The sequence below is a fragment of the Equus quagga genome, chromosome 6 (assembly GCF_021613505.1).
Source record: "Equus quagga isolate Etosha38 chromosome 6, UCLA_HA_Equagga_1.0, whole genome shotgun sequence".
Classification (NCBI taxonomy): domain Eukaryota; kingdom Metazoa; phylum Chordata; class Mammalia; order Perissodactyla; family Equidae; genus Equus; species Equus quagga.
The window spans coordinates 70,524,572-70,538,894 of NC_060272.1; the positions used below are offsets into that span (position 1 = coordinate 70,524,572).

The following is a 14,323-nucleotide window of genomic DNA, read 5'->3' on the forward strand; positions in this document are numbered from 1 at the left end:
TTGCAGTGGGATCGTTTATGGACTCCTGGCTGTTCAATGACCACCACATCTGCGCCTTCAGTCCAGACCCTCTCCCCTGACCTCAGATCCTCACATTTAACCTCCTGCAAGATGTCGTTACACCTGGGCATGGTCTAGTAGGCAAGACTCAGTCATTGACTAGTAGGCAGAAGGCTTGACCGTTTGGATGTGCAATTGCCTCAGTCCTCCTCTTACAGCCCTGTCTCAGCTGTGGCATCGCTGGTAACCTACTTCATCTAAGATGGAACCTGAGCATTGTCCTCGAGACTCCCTCTCCTTCACTTGCCCACCCAATGGGTTTCACTGACCTTTTGTCCTAAGTATCTCTCACATTTACTCCCTCTTCTCCGTACCTGGCACTTCTGTCCTAGGTCAAACGCGCATCTCTCATCTGAGCTGTTTCAGCAGCCTCATAACTGGTTTCTCTGTCTCCAGTCTAGTTGTAATCAAATCCACCCTCCACATCCCTGCCATAAAAATCTAACTCACATAATCCCAGGAGCAGCATCTTCCAAGATGTCCCCCTTACTACCTCTTCTGCCTGATTGCGTTGCTCCCTTTTGGTTTGCATTTTATATCCTAGCAATACTAAATTGCTGGTACTTGTAGTTTCCTTCTCTTTCTTACCACCATGTTTATGCCCATGCTGTTTCTTCTTATTGGAACTCTGCTCCTTAGCCCTGACTTCATGTCTCTAATTCCAGCTCATCCTTCAAGAATCAGCTCAGGTGTGATTTCCTCTAGAAAACTTTCCTATTTCAACCGCCTGGCCTCCAGATGAACGAGGCATTCATCCTTCATGCTTCCGTAATATCCAGGGCACAGCAACATTATTTCATTTACTACATTTCAGTAAAATTTTTTCACTGATAGAAAAATTTTGGCTCACTCAGAAGTAGTATGTTTAAGGTATTTTATCTTTTACATTTAAAAATATTAATGCATCTGATGGTAAAGCAGGGTAGGGACGCTGAAGAAAATCAAATCATATAGAGATTTCTTACCTCAGTGTAAGGGCAAGTTTGAAAAGATAAAGAAGGAAAACTATAACACAAGGAACGTTTTCAAATAAGGATGCCCAGACATAGAGCCAGGATCAGGGTGGAGCGAGTGAGGCCCCTGGGCATAGCATTTAGGGAGGCACTCACTCTCAGGGTCGTCCTTAAATCGTGTGCCTAAGCACATCACTTGCGTCATTCTAGTCTTGGCATTGCCAGTGAGCACAGAAATAAATACAAGATGCTATTATTTAAGACTTGTGCTTGAGCAAAATAATGATGTGGGAACAGAATCACTTGAACAGTTATAAACTGGTGGGGGCGGGGAGGAAAGGAGTGACTTTTGTGGCAGGACTTGGGGATGGGGAGGTGTGTGGGCTCACCTCTGGCATGGAGCTGACTTCGTGCACCTGGCCGATGAGCTTACAGTAGGACTGAAAAAGCAGCAGCAGCTGGAAGTGGAGCTTATATAATCTCTGACACAGTTCCAATTGCTAAAGAGAGAATTTGCACGGGAAGAAATAGTTATTAAGGATTATTCTTGTATAACAAGTGAAATCTTGATGGAGACAAGCACATTTTTTAAAATCAAGGAAACACAACTAGCTGTTATCATTCCAAATAAAGCAGAGCAACAAAATCCAGTCACTAAAGATAAGTGAGAAATTCACAGTATAATATAGAATAAAATCGCTCCTGGAAGAATGACTAATTAGAGAGGAGTAGTAGCTATGAATGGACTTAGTAAACTGCCAAATTTCCATTTTCCAGTTAAATATCTACAAATTAGAACTGTGGTTGTCTTAATTTTTATATGCTATAAATTGTTTTTAAAAACAATTTCTTTATATTAAAAGTATATTTGAAAGGCAAGACAGGAAGTCATTCTGGATGTTAAATTTATAAATTAGGCAGACACCTGGGAGATTACTCCACGTGACAATTCTGGCTGCCCTGAGGTGCAGACACTCATCCTAAAGTCTGTGTAAACAGAGCAGCCACATGATCCTCCAAGGTGCTGTATCACTTTTGCCGACGACGCTTCTACTCAGTGTTCAGTAAATATTTGCTGAATTAGAGGAAAAGGGGCCAAAAGTGCTTACGAAAAAAAGAAATTATGAAAACATTCAAAACTTTCTGTGGGAAGAACATTAAAAAGTAGTCATACAAAATGGCCCTTGAGCCCTCTAGATACCTCTGGAATTTAAAATATTTTCATTATATGGCTTATGTATACTATGAGGGAAAAATAAACCATGACAAATTCCATCACCAATGGTCACACTACTCTCTGAGCTGTGTCTGCTTATAATGGCCTCTAAACTTTGCCCGTGGTATTCCAAGAATGGGTTAGCTCTTAGGTAGTGGAAGGGAGTCTGTGAAAGGAAAGGAACAGTCTTCACTAGATAGAATTTCATGGCTCAGCAGTCACCAGTGGGTTAAATATGTGGCTTAAACTAAACACTTCACTGTTCAGTTTTCAAATGTGATTAAGTAAGGATAAACGGGGCCTTTCTTTTACTAATGGACTACAAAGATCTCAACTCAGAATTGAGAGCTTCTGAGGTGACTTAAAATTGTTCCCCCAAATCAGATTAAAGAGAGAAATGAGCAGAATTTAAACTTAGGTTTCAGGAAGAATATTCTATTAATAGTATTATTAACAGATTTTTGATCCTAATTTTTAAAAAAGTTATGAAAGGTGATGCTAAGACTATGCTGAATGAAGTCTTCCTTCTCCTCTCATCCTTTCCCTGGCCCTTAGGGAAAGGCCCAGTTAGATTTATTTGCTCTCTCAATGCTGGTAACCAGCCTAAGTTTAAAGAAATAGCTACACTCACTAGTTAACCCAAATCAGATCTTCGGCTGTTTTACTAAAACATTTTATTTTATGATCATTTAAACTTTTCCTTATGGAAACTTTTAAAAATCTGGTATAAAAGATAACTGCCAGAGACTCAAGGATAAAGTATTGTTTAAAAACATAATGTTACCTTCACAATTTAGGTTGAAACCTAGCTATGAAAACTCTGACTTTCCTCACTGTCAGATAATGGTAGTTATTACTCAGAATATTCTACCGAAAGTATGAGAGTTCATAGCAACATAGGTTTCTACTGTGGGACAAAAGCAGCCCAGATGCTACTAATAAACTGCATGTCTCAGTCTACCAAAAAAAAAAAAAAAAAAATACAATGAAACAAAAAGGGAAAACATGCTAAGAGATATAATAGTAACAGTAAAAATAAGATTTGTTATGGGTCCATGCCTAAATGGACAAAGAGTATGAAAGAAAGTTAACTTACTGCAAGAGATTCCATTTGCTACACAGCAAGCATGGCACAGGAAACAAAGGAAAGGAAAGAAAGTACAGGGTCAGTGTAATGCATGCAACAGAAAGCACGGCCCTCTTCCAAGAGCAGAACCATCAGCAGTATTAGCATTGCTTGCCCAAACTTGATAAATGGTTGCAAGTGTTGTACCCATTCAACATGCACAGCAGTCCAGTTAAAAACAAGCTCTAATGGGAAACATTGAAAAATACAATTTATAATCTTTTAGATTCTCTGATTAGTTGCTTTAGGTTTTTGTCAGTCTTGGAGACCAGAAGTCAAAACTTTTATTGCTTGAAGATTTTAGTGTTTAAATGTGAATAATATGCGAACATAGTAAAACTGTGAGGAGACCAACTGAGTAATTACATTATTGCTAAATGTTAGTTATGGCAGAGTCTTTAATATGTTAGGCTTCATTTCTACTAAACTATTACTATCCAGTTAACAGAACAGAATTAACAATCATAAGTGGCGTTTATTTTAGAGTTAGATTGCCTTCCACATTGAGAATATTTTATAGAGCTGCTAGATATTGTCATTTCAAAGGGCTAAATAGTTTCTGTATACTTCCAAACAATTGTGAGATATGACAAGTAATTTTTTTTTCTCAGCCAATTTTTAGAAGTAATCTAAAAGTGATGGTTAGTCTTGAATAATATAAATTTGTAACTGGGCCATGTTCAACCATGGCTACCATTTTTTGGTGTCACCATTTCATAACCATACAATTGGTGTAAGGAAAGTGTGGCTATGTGGAGAGAGAGAACCACAACCTGACAGAATATTGAAACAGAAATCAATTTGGCCATTCCTAATTATGGGTCAGTGTATCTGGTTATTGATTTTCAAAATATTTAAGGACGTATCTAACTCATTTTCTAGTCCTTGACAACAAACAACCCTTCTATTAAAGCCCTTTCCAAAAAATCTCTGGGTTATCATCAGTTTAATGTAGTGTACTTAAGGTACATAAGGTACAGTGCATAAAAAAATAAAACTATCACATTATTTCTTAATGTCTTCAAATATAAAGCATCACCACTACCAGCCCCCACCCCTAACCCTGCCCCTGTCCTCCAAGGGTCTCTTCTTGCCTCACTTTTTACTAATATCGTGTGGGTTTGGCACATTGATGATTACTGTATTATGTTTATTGAGTGGTTTTTTTCGACCTGGCCATGAATATCTTTCAAAGCTTTGAAAGATAAATACCTTTAAGCCTGTGATATAGATTACACAACCCAAGATATGCACTATTTTCAAGAAAACTTTATGCCTAGAAGTTTTTATAACCAAACCTTATGTACTGAAATGCAGTGTCACACCAGAAAGGAGCACAGGGCCAGTCTTAAGTCTCTATATACAGAATTTCCACCATGAAGACTTTTTAGAAAATGTGAAATGTGATTGAAACATTTAGTATGCACTTTAGCATGTAACTGCTTCTACCATGGAATTTACTTTTCAGAAGCATGGAATGAAGCAAGTGCTAAGTAAATTACATGGTCTTGTGTGAAGAAAATTGCTATCTTTCTACTGTTTTCCAAAACAAGGTTGTAATCCAAGGAGGTCATCAAATCAGTTAAAGCAAAATCTTCTCTGTTCAATAAAGGCAAATGAGACTTTTTGACTCCAGCTTGGTGCTAAGGAATTTCATTGTCAATGAATTCCTCCCACTCAGCTCTCAGGGCATAAAATTGTGTTTCTTGGGAGATGGCCAACTTGACACACACCAGTTCTCGGTGTCCTTCTTAAACTCTCCTTTTTAGGTAGGCTAATCCAAGCTGCCTTGATATTTATTATCTCAGAATCTTTTCCAGGACCACAGGCTGGGACCTAGTTTGTACTTAGAGCTCCAAAAACACAGTGAAAAACGCCTTTCTAGGGGGCCATTTTATGGAAAATGTTAAAACTTTTTTCCCTACTATGCTAATGTTTTTTCTATATCCAGCCTTTAAAAATAATCCCTTTGGACATCTTTATAGACTCATCTATGTTTGGGTGACTTAAAGTTCTTTTGAAAATGTTATGGGAATGTCACTGTTTTATTGGGTCACAAGAATTTTCCTCAAGCCCTGTTCCTGCACTCCTAGTATGGGTTGATTTATAAATTGGATTTAGAGGTATGTTTTCTCCAAATGAGAAAAAAGGATCAAGAAACCAAGATGTTAAGAACCGATCATAGACAGGGTAGCTTAAAAGCCCAGAATAATCTAATTCTTGTTCATTAACAGTAGCATAGCCATTCTTGTTTCTCTGTATTCTGCTCTGAAATGAGTTCTTTGCTTATGACATAGCCAGTAGGTATAAATCTGAGAAATTTTCAACACAAGATGAGCCACAGTATACTATATTAGCTATTGTTTTTATCATGTTTAATCTCTGAAAGTCACTGGTTTAAGCTAAATGGGATAGAATTAGATAATGTAGCCTCATGTGAAGCTTCCCTACTCAATGATACATAGATGCATGTAATCTCCTAAGCAGGTATGAACAAGATGTGCTCACCTGTTGCTAATATCCCTTGGGTCTGGCGCATTGATAACTATTGTATTACGTTTGTTGATTTGTTTTTTTGGACCTTGGCCATGAATATCTTTCAAAGCTTTGAAAGATAAATACCTTTAAGCCTATGATACAGCTTACACAGCCTGAGGTGTTGTCTATTTTCAAGGAAACTTTAACTTCAGGAGACATTTCTTTAGTCAATATAGAAAAGAGGATTTCTTATGGAAGACTGATTGACTATATCTGAAGGATGATGTTGAATGGATTGTAATTTAACTGGAGATCTGTCTTGTCTTGCTCAACATTTAACTTGTTCAATTTGTATAAGAATAGAGGTTTCAGGTTTCTCATTCATGGATTATGCAGGGTTAGGAAATACGTAACTGAGAGGGTTAGTGTCCAAAAAGACCCTAATAGTTGGAATGATGAATAAGATAAAATGTAGTAGGGCTAAATGTAAATTATTGGACTTGAGTCCAATGAGTCAAATGTTCAAGTAGTGCTCATAAAGATTTGTAGAATTATGAGTGTGTCAACTAAAATCACTTAGAACAAATGAGATGATTTTAGGTATAAAATCATCTCCAGCTTTCCCAGGGCCAGCTCTGCAGAACTGGGGACATTTCCCGAGACCTGATTTTCCGTTAACTTAAACTACCTTGTAGTGGCCACTCCAGAACGAATTCCACAGGAGATGGAGAGGTCAGAGGAAACCAAAACCCTCAATTAGAAGTGCTGATTCTGAGTCGTGAAGAGATTTCTCTCTCTTGATAGGCGGGGACTGAGAAAACACTGGAAAAGCAGTGTCTCCAAATGAGTCAGACACACACAACTCATAATCCTTGTTTTATGTTCTATTGAGTGTATGCCATGCCTTATTCTAGGAGAATTGGTACTGTAATCACCAAGAAGCCTAAATCACTTACTAATCATGCCTGTCTTTTAAAAAAAGCCTTCCCTCAAAAATACTTCCCAAGTATTCGAAGCACTTTTCTTAGAAACACCATTTGTTTTATTGTTTTGTACATGCATTGAGACTGCTCCTCCAACATACTGCTCAGTGAGCAAGTTCAGTAGATAGGCGCTTGGATCTTAAATACAGAGAGATATTTCTCACATAGGCAAAGAATAACACTCCCGTTTTTCTTGAAACATACAGCCCTCTCTATCTAGCTTTCACTTCCTTATTTTGGGGCTTAGGTACAGAGACACATTTTTCTATTATAAGAGAAGCAACAGGGGCTGGCCCCGTGGCCAAGTAGTTAAGTTTGTGCGCTCTGCTTTAGTGGCCTGGGGTTTTGCCAGTTCGGATCCTGGGCTCGGACATGGCATCGCTCCTCAGACCATGCTGAGGTGGTGTCCCACACAGCACAACCAGAGGCACTCACAACTAGAACATACAAGTATGTACTGGGGGGCTTTTGGGGAGAAGAAGGAAGGAAAAAAAAAAAAAAGGAAGATTGGCACCTGAGCTAACATCTGTTGCCAATCAAAAAAAAAAAAAAGGAAAAAAGAAAAACAACAGTCCAAGCATCGTAATGATTGGCACCTTGCTCTTGCCTTCAGTCTTAGGAACTCAGTGTGCAGTGAGGACGATAGAGAGCAGCCCTTAGGGGCGGCCGACATTCAGCTCTAGGTCATAGTTGCCACTTAGGAAGGCAGGCCCAGAGTTGCTAGCTCTTTTTCAGAGACATCAGACATCCTGTTTTGAGTGTATGTGTGAACAATTTTAATTTTTAAATGTTGGGTCAATTAAAAAAATACTATACAAGCTTAATAAAACATGTCTGTGAATTGGTTACAGCTTACAAGCCACCAGTGTGTAACCTTTCTTCACTAATTTGATGTCATACAACTTCATGTTGAAAACAGAAGAAAAAATATTCAACACCCAGCAAAGAGTTATATTCTCTTCCACAAACAATTCCACAGCAATTTCTCACTTACGTCACGTGTTAAGAATGAGGAGAAATCAGCTACTGGCAAAGACCAGAGCAGACTGGGTAGGGCTTGGGGGTGGGAAGACTTCACATGCTTGTTGGTGCCCCGTCCTCATCTCTGGCAGACTGATATCTCTAACTACTCAAGAATTAACTTTGCTAGGTTTAGTAAGGTAAGTTCTAATCCTTTCATAAAGTACATACTTCTCTGAAATAGAATACATGTGTAATAATTATTGGCATGTTAACTTTGCAATTTACATCCAGACATAGATTCTTCAAGTTATAAGTTCACTTCCTATCCTCTGTTCTCTTGTCCCCATGCAAAGGATGCCCAGAATAACTGGCAACATCAAACTATTCCGGAAGACAGAGAACCTGATTTTAAAAAAAAGAGTTGGAGAGAATCACTTGAGGATAAGCAGTGTTCTGAGGTCAAACATTTGTTGAGTTTTGCTTTGGGATGGAAGCCAAATGGTAGCTCTAATCAGCAAAATATTATCTCCACCAACTCTGGACATAAGATCAGTATTTAAGTGGAGTGACACCATCATTTCTCCTCAAGGCCCACCTTGAAGATGACTTCGCATCCTCTGAAGAGTGCACAATCTGAAATGCTTTTCCAGTAGTGGTGATGTAATTCCAAGGTAATACCTTCTGCACCTAGACCAGGCAGCAGCCTCCTGTCTTCCCTAATCCACTCTTGCCTGTTTCCATAGTAGAGTGGGAGAACCATCATCTAATCATACCCACCTGTTAACACTTTTCCATTGCGTGCCATTGCTGCTAAGATAAACACTCAAGTTTGGCAGGGTCTGGCTTCTGCTAGCTTGTCTAGACTCTTCTCAAATTTTTCTCTATGTCACTTTACGCCTCTCTCTTGAGCTCTCTTCAGTTCTTGCAAAGGTCTAGGTTCCCTCCTGCCTCGGGGCCTTTACACAGGCTCTCTACCCACTCCTCTTCACTCAGCTAACTCGACCTCATGTTTGACATCTTCGCTCAGATGACACTTCCACGGAGAAGCCTTTCCCAGAACCAGCCTCCGCATATGATCAGGTTCTCTTGCTATCTTCTTTCATAGCTTACTCTTCTTTCCTTTCCTTCCTGGCACTTAGAGCAGTTTATACCTGTATGGTTTTTTGATCAATGTCTGTCTCCCTGACAAGATCAGATGCTCCCCGAGGGCAGAGGCCCGTCTGTGGTTCACCGTTGTGTCCACCATATGGGCACACAGGAGGCACTCAGTACGTAACTGCAGAATGAATGATTTTAATCTGTGCAACTCTTCTGCCTGATTTCCTGTACAATGTGGCATACATTTACAAGCCAGCTGGTCTGAGGTGTGTACTTAAAGCAATTGTAAATGAGGAAAAAAATAATCTGTTTTAGAGCAATTGCTGAAAGATCAATAAAGACTTTCTTCATTGAAGGAACTAAGTGGTTCAGTGAAGAATTAATGAAATTTGGTTTTATATTCTGAATGAAGAACAGATTTATTAGGAAATGATTAGTATAGTTAGTGTCCAGCAGAAAGGTTATTTTTATACCTCTACTTTTCCAAAAAGAAGAAAACCCCCCCAAATCCCATCAACACACAGTCATGCTTGGCTTGAACGTCATTCCATCTTACTCTATTGGTGTCATATCAATGTATGGGATGACTCATTCTGCCTCTTCCTTTCTTAAGTTCCATGCTTCTTGGATGGATCAAAACCAACACACAATGTCAGAGCACAGAAAAGATAAATTCTAACAGGCTTTTATTACCTTTTCTTCTGAGTCCCCCGGTTGACAGGTAATTACTCCATCTCTTGATCCTCCTGCAAATGTTGCCTTACAATTTGCAAGCCACTGTTGTCAGAAAGAGATACAGACGTAGGTGTAAATTCAGTGATGTCCTGAGAACATTTTTATCATCACTTCTTAGGGAAAATCAATTAAGTTTCTCAACACAATAAAATAAAATTTTGCTATAATGACTTTTTGAAAATCATTTTTTTGGTTAAAGATTAACAATTTGAAATTAAAATATCTGTTTATATGGGTTCAATGATGGTTACTGGAAAATATAATTTCAACATTGTGATATATCATCCCAAAGAATGGTTTCACCTGACTATCCCTAATTTATGTGTAAATTAAAACAAATTCATATATGCTTAGAAAGCTTTCATATGACTGAGGTTAGGAGATAGGACCAGCACTTCCTTGTGGACTGGGTGACTCTGGACAATGCAAGCTGACTCATGGCACACCTACCTCTCTGTTAGGTAGAGGTGGCTTCTATGGGGCAGGTCTACTTCACTGTAAGAAAGGCTATTATAAAAATAGCTCAGCTATTAGAGATTCTGCCAGTCTTAAGGATCTGGGATAGTAACTAATACAGATGTGAAAAGGAACCTTTGGGCAGAAAACAATAAGCACTGAAGAACTAAAATTCACACCTGACATTGAAAGACTGGTTCGTTTGCCAACGAAAATGAAAGGATTACTTTTATTAGCTCACGACTGAGAACCTGGAAAACAGTGATAGGGAAAGAGCGACAGAAATAGAAGACAAAGAGAATTGTTAAAGTAGAATATTAGGACTCTTGTCCTAGGACAGGTCATGAGAAGATCAATAGCAGTAAACAAAACACCAGTAACTTCACAATGAATGTCTTCTATGTATCAGGCACTGTGCTGGGCAGTTTACATATGTTATTTCTATTTTAAAGGCAACATTGTGTTGTTTGAGAGCATGGACCTTTGAATCCCACAGACCTGGGTTTCAATACCATTCTTTACCTTCTTGCTAATGGGGATAATAATAGCAACTCCCAGGGTAGTTCTGAGCATTAAATGATTTAATTTAAGAGATTTAACTCTTATCAGCTTGTTGGACACATAGAAAGGACTCAGGAAATGAAAGCTGCTATGCCTATTATAATCGTTATATCCTTCAAACAATTTTGCAAATTACTATTATTAATGTCTTATAGATGAGTCTGAGATGAGAGAAGGTAAATAATTTATTCAAGGTCACTAACCCTTAAGTAACTGAGCTGCGATTTGAACCCAAGTCTGTCTGACTTCAAAATCCTCTTTCTCTAGTGCCTGGCACATTATAGGAAGTGCTCCAAAGATACTGCACACATATTTGTTGGATATCAAGGGGTTTGCGTGGATGGTGTCTGGATCACTTCTGTCTCGAATATTTTACAGTCTAGAACTTTGAAGAAAGAAAAAAGTAAAGAGCAGGAACTGAGGCCAAGAGAAGCTGTGGGGACAGGGAGAAACAGCTACCAAGAGTGGTTAAGAGGAGAGAGGTGAAATCCATCTCAACTAGTTTGGGGTGAGGCTGACACTGGAAGGAAGTAATTAATAACTTTAAGTCTCCAAGAAAAGAAAAGTTAGAACATTGATAAAGTGACATATCAAGCAGATACACACTTTTCTCAGTTTCTTAGTAGGGAAATTATGAGGCTAAAAATGAAAGCTGAAAAATTTCTCTTTGTAGATGTCATTTTTATATAGTCCATACAGTTGACAATTAAATTGGAATTAAAATCTCTTGAAGAATAGATGAAGTCTGTCTTCTACTTGCAAAAGAGCCCCTCTTAGGTTATTCACAACATGTCCCAGGAGCTCACAGTGTTTGGGTTCATTCAGTTTTAACTGAACATATATGCACAGAAACACGAAAGCTTACTGAGAGAGTGGCCTCTTTTCTGTTGTTGTAGGTATCCAAATATTCTTGCAGTTCCAAAACACTGAACTTGAGCTTGTCCAGAAGTCCACAAGAAAGGAGCTAAAGATAGGAAAATAATTTGTATTAAAACAACTAGAGAGATACCAAGACAAAGGCATGGCTACACAAATAGAGAAGTATATTTAGAACTAGTGTAAAGTAGAGAGCAATGGCATCCATTTAAATAAGCTATGAAATTTGTAATTTTGCTCCACTCTCAGCTGCAATTGCCATCGAATACTAGTTTGCTAATCCAAATATCCTATAAAAACATTCATGTTTTCCCATATCAGCATAGACAGACAAATCTTAAGTCGCCCATAGCAGCCCACATAAAGATATATCCATTTTATGCATAAACTCTAGTATCTTCATCTAGTAAGACTCCAAGCAGTGTGGAGACAGATCTCCAAATAGATTTTCAAACTGACTTTGTATTTAATCTGTACTTTAAATCACTTAAGATAGAATGATTTCTTGTACTGTATTCATTGCTGCAAGTCATTCAACTATCAATCAAGTTCTTAGAAAGACTGGCTCTTCAGAAGCCTTTAAAATCAAAGCACATCCTCATTGGTTCTGAACCTTGGTATGAGATGAGATGCCTATCTGTGATATGCATGGGGGATGTAAAGAAAGGCAACACACACGTCTGCCCTCAAAGAGCTCTCCTGAGTCTTGCAGGGTTAGAGCTATATTCATAAAGTCAGGACTCAGCGGTCAGCCAGAGACTGTTTTAGTCATCCTTTAAAGTCATCATTTGCAGTTTGGGCTGGATGAATCTATCCAGAGGGCAATCAGTCTCTATTTGAGACTTGGGAGTGGGGAAAGTGATGACATGTTGCCCCTGGAGACCCATCTGGCTGGCCAACCTGGCATGGCGGGGACTGGCCAGGTCAGCTCTGGGTGGTTAGCTCACCATATTCACAGCTGTCAAAGTCAGAGTCATTGAAGAGAGGTGCCAAGGACACGGAGGGAGCACAGAGGTGGATTTTTCTCCTGATTCTCTGAAATGACTTTGCTTGGCCTGGGCTGGCAATGTACTGCCATTACAGTGCAGACTCAGGCCTTTAGGAGTCATATCACAACACAGCGCTGCTTGCAAACACTGAAACTGTCTTTAAAACAAACCACAACACAAAGAAGCTTCCCTGAAGTTCCACAGCAGAAGCTGGGCAGGGCACTCACCAGCAGGGCAGGACTGGGATACTCACGGTCTCGGCATCCACGAAAAGTGTTGGGCATTCAGAGCAGGAGGTGAGCATCTGGGAAGAGCTGACAAACTTGGATCCGATTCCCCGGAGGTTATCTCCAAGGTAACTGGCTGCATCACAGGTTAGGAAGCAGAACCTTTTCTGAATATTCTGCAAGGCAAAATAATTACATTTGTAAAGGCCAAGTTTTAACTTATGTGCTAGAACAACTATTTTTAAAATCTTTATAAAAATATCAAATGAACATGGGTGTTCGGTGTAGGGGGGAATAGGGAGCAGAGTGAATGTTTGTGTTAAGTCAACTAAATAATCCCCCAGTGTGGACAAAGTTTCTTCCTAAAATGTCATTTCCCAATGTGTGGATGCTCATATAATCTTTCAAATAAATGTTGCTTTTCTTTTTGCTGATGGCCAGTGCCAGTCAGCAGCTTGAGTCCTCTTAGCTTGTTTTTCAGATCCATGAGAAGTTACTGAGATTACTTCAATGCAGGCGAGACAAAATGGTCACAAGATATAACTCCGTTCTATTTCCCAAGATCAGAACTCCAGAGACAAGGCACTGAAATAGTGCCATTTGAGCCTTTGAAGGATGAGCATAGATGCTACATGGGCCCTAATAACATCTCCCTCTGAGAGCATGTCTGAGCAGGTGTCTTTAACTCTGTCTTACAGCTTTGCATACATCAAGTCATTAACTCTTACAACCAGGTGAAGAGACTGAGGTTAAGAGAGGTTAAATAACTCACTTAAGGTCATGCAGCTAGTAAGTGATAGAGTAAGGGTGAGCCCAACTCCAAAGTTTACATTCCTTCCGTAAGTCTGTAATGCTTCCTAAAAGTTACTATTCCTCCTGTACTGCCTGAGGGAAAAAAAGACACTTAGGAAGAATCTGATTCCCTGTGCCTGTGTCAGTACCAAAATAGGAACGTTTTTAGCCCTAAACTTCCAACACACAAAGAAGAAAAAGTACAAAATATTTAACCGAAAAATAATTCCAGTCCTAGGTAGTGGCTTTCCCGAAAGAGATGGTATACCCTTTGAGTTGTAGAGCCTACTCTGCGAGAAATCCTCTCTGCCTGTTACGAGGAAGTTAGCATGTCCCCAAAACAACAGCAGGCTTTTGCTGATTGATGTATCTTTACGGTGTTGTTAGTTTTATGTGCAGCTAAGTGAAATACCAAAAAAACCCAAAAACCAAAACCCCAAAACCCGACAGAATGTTAGAGCTGAAAGGAATGGGAAAGGCCATGTCCACCATGACTCAGCTAGTTGAGTGGCAGAGCTGGGATTAGGATTCAGGTCCTCCAAATAGTTTGGGGTTCTTCCCATCTTACCTAAGGATAAGGTCAGATCTGGGTTGACTTTTTATTATCCTGAGAAGCCAGATCTGTCAGGGAACTTTAGAGCCACATATAAAAGCGGGTGATATTTAGGAGATATAAATTCAGTTTTGTGCTCACTTGACTTCCATATAAATGTGCCATATAATTTGGTGGCACTGTGTGATACAATGACGATATTCCAACACAGGGGCAGCAAGGAGGAAATATAATGACTGAAACACTTGGAAAGATGT

At 39.2% G+C, this 14,323-nt stretch overlaps 2 protein-coding genes across 10 annotated transcripts in view; one reads left to right on the forward strand and one right to left on the reverse strand.

Moving 5' to 3' along the window:
* Window positions 1–9,236, forward strand: part of ZAR1L (zygote arrest 1 like) — a 29,507-nt gene extending 20,271 nt beyond the window's left edge. Inside the window, exon 5 of the mRNA XM_046664273.1 lies at window positions 8,133–9,236. The gene's annotated coding sequence lies outside the window, so the exon portion shown is untranslated. The remainder of the gene's footprint in view (window positions 1–8,132) is intronic.
* Window positions 1–14,323, reverse strand: part of FRY (FRY microtubule binding protein) — a 401,426-nt gene that overhangs the window by 4,438 nt on the left and 382,665 nt on the right. For 7 of the 9 annotated variants that reach the window (XM_046664270.1, XM_046664266.1, XM_046664264.1 and 4 more), the window contains 5 exons: window positions 12,748–12,897; window positions 11,495–11,593; window positions 9,571–9,654; window positions 3,326–3,343; window positions 1,403–1,513 (listed from right to left, as the gene is read on the reverse strand). In XM_046664270.1, coding sequence (XP_046520226.1) covers window positions 1,403–1,513; window positions 3,326–3,343; window positions 9,571–9,654; window positions 11,495–11,593; window positions 12,748–12,897 — 462 coding nt within the window. The remainder of the gene's footprint in view (window positions 1–1,402; window positions 1,514–3,325; window positions 3,344–9,570; window positions 9,655–11,494; window positions 11,594–12,747; window positions 12,898–14,323) is intronic. The other 2 variants (XM_046664265.1, XM_046664269.1) reach the window with 1 other exon arrangement.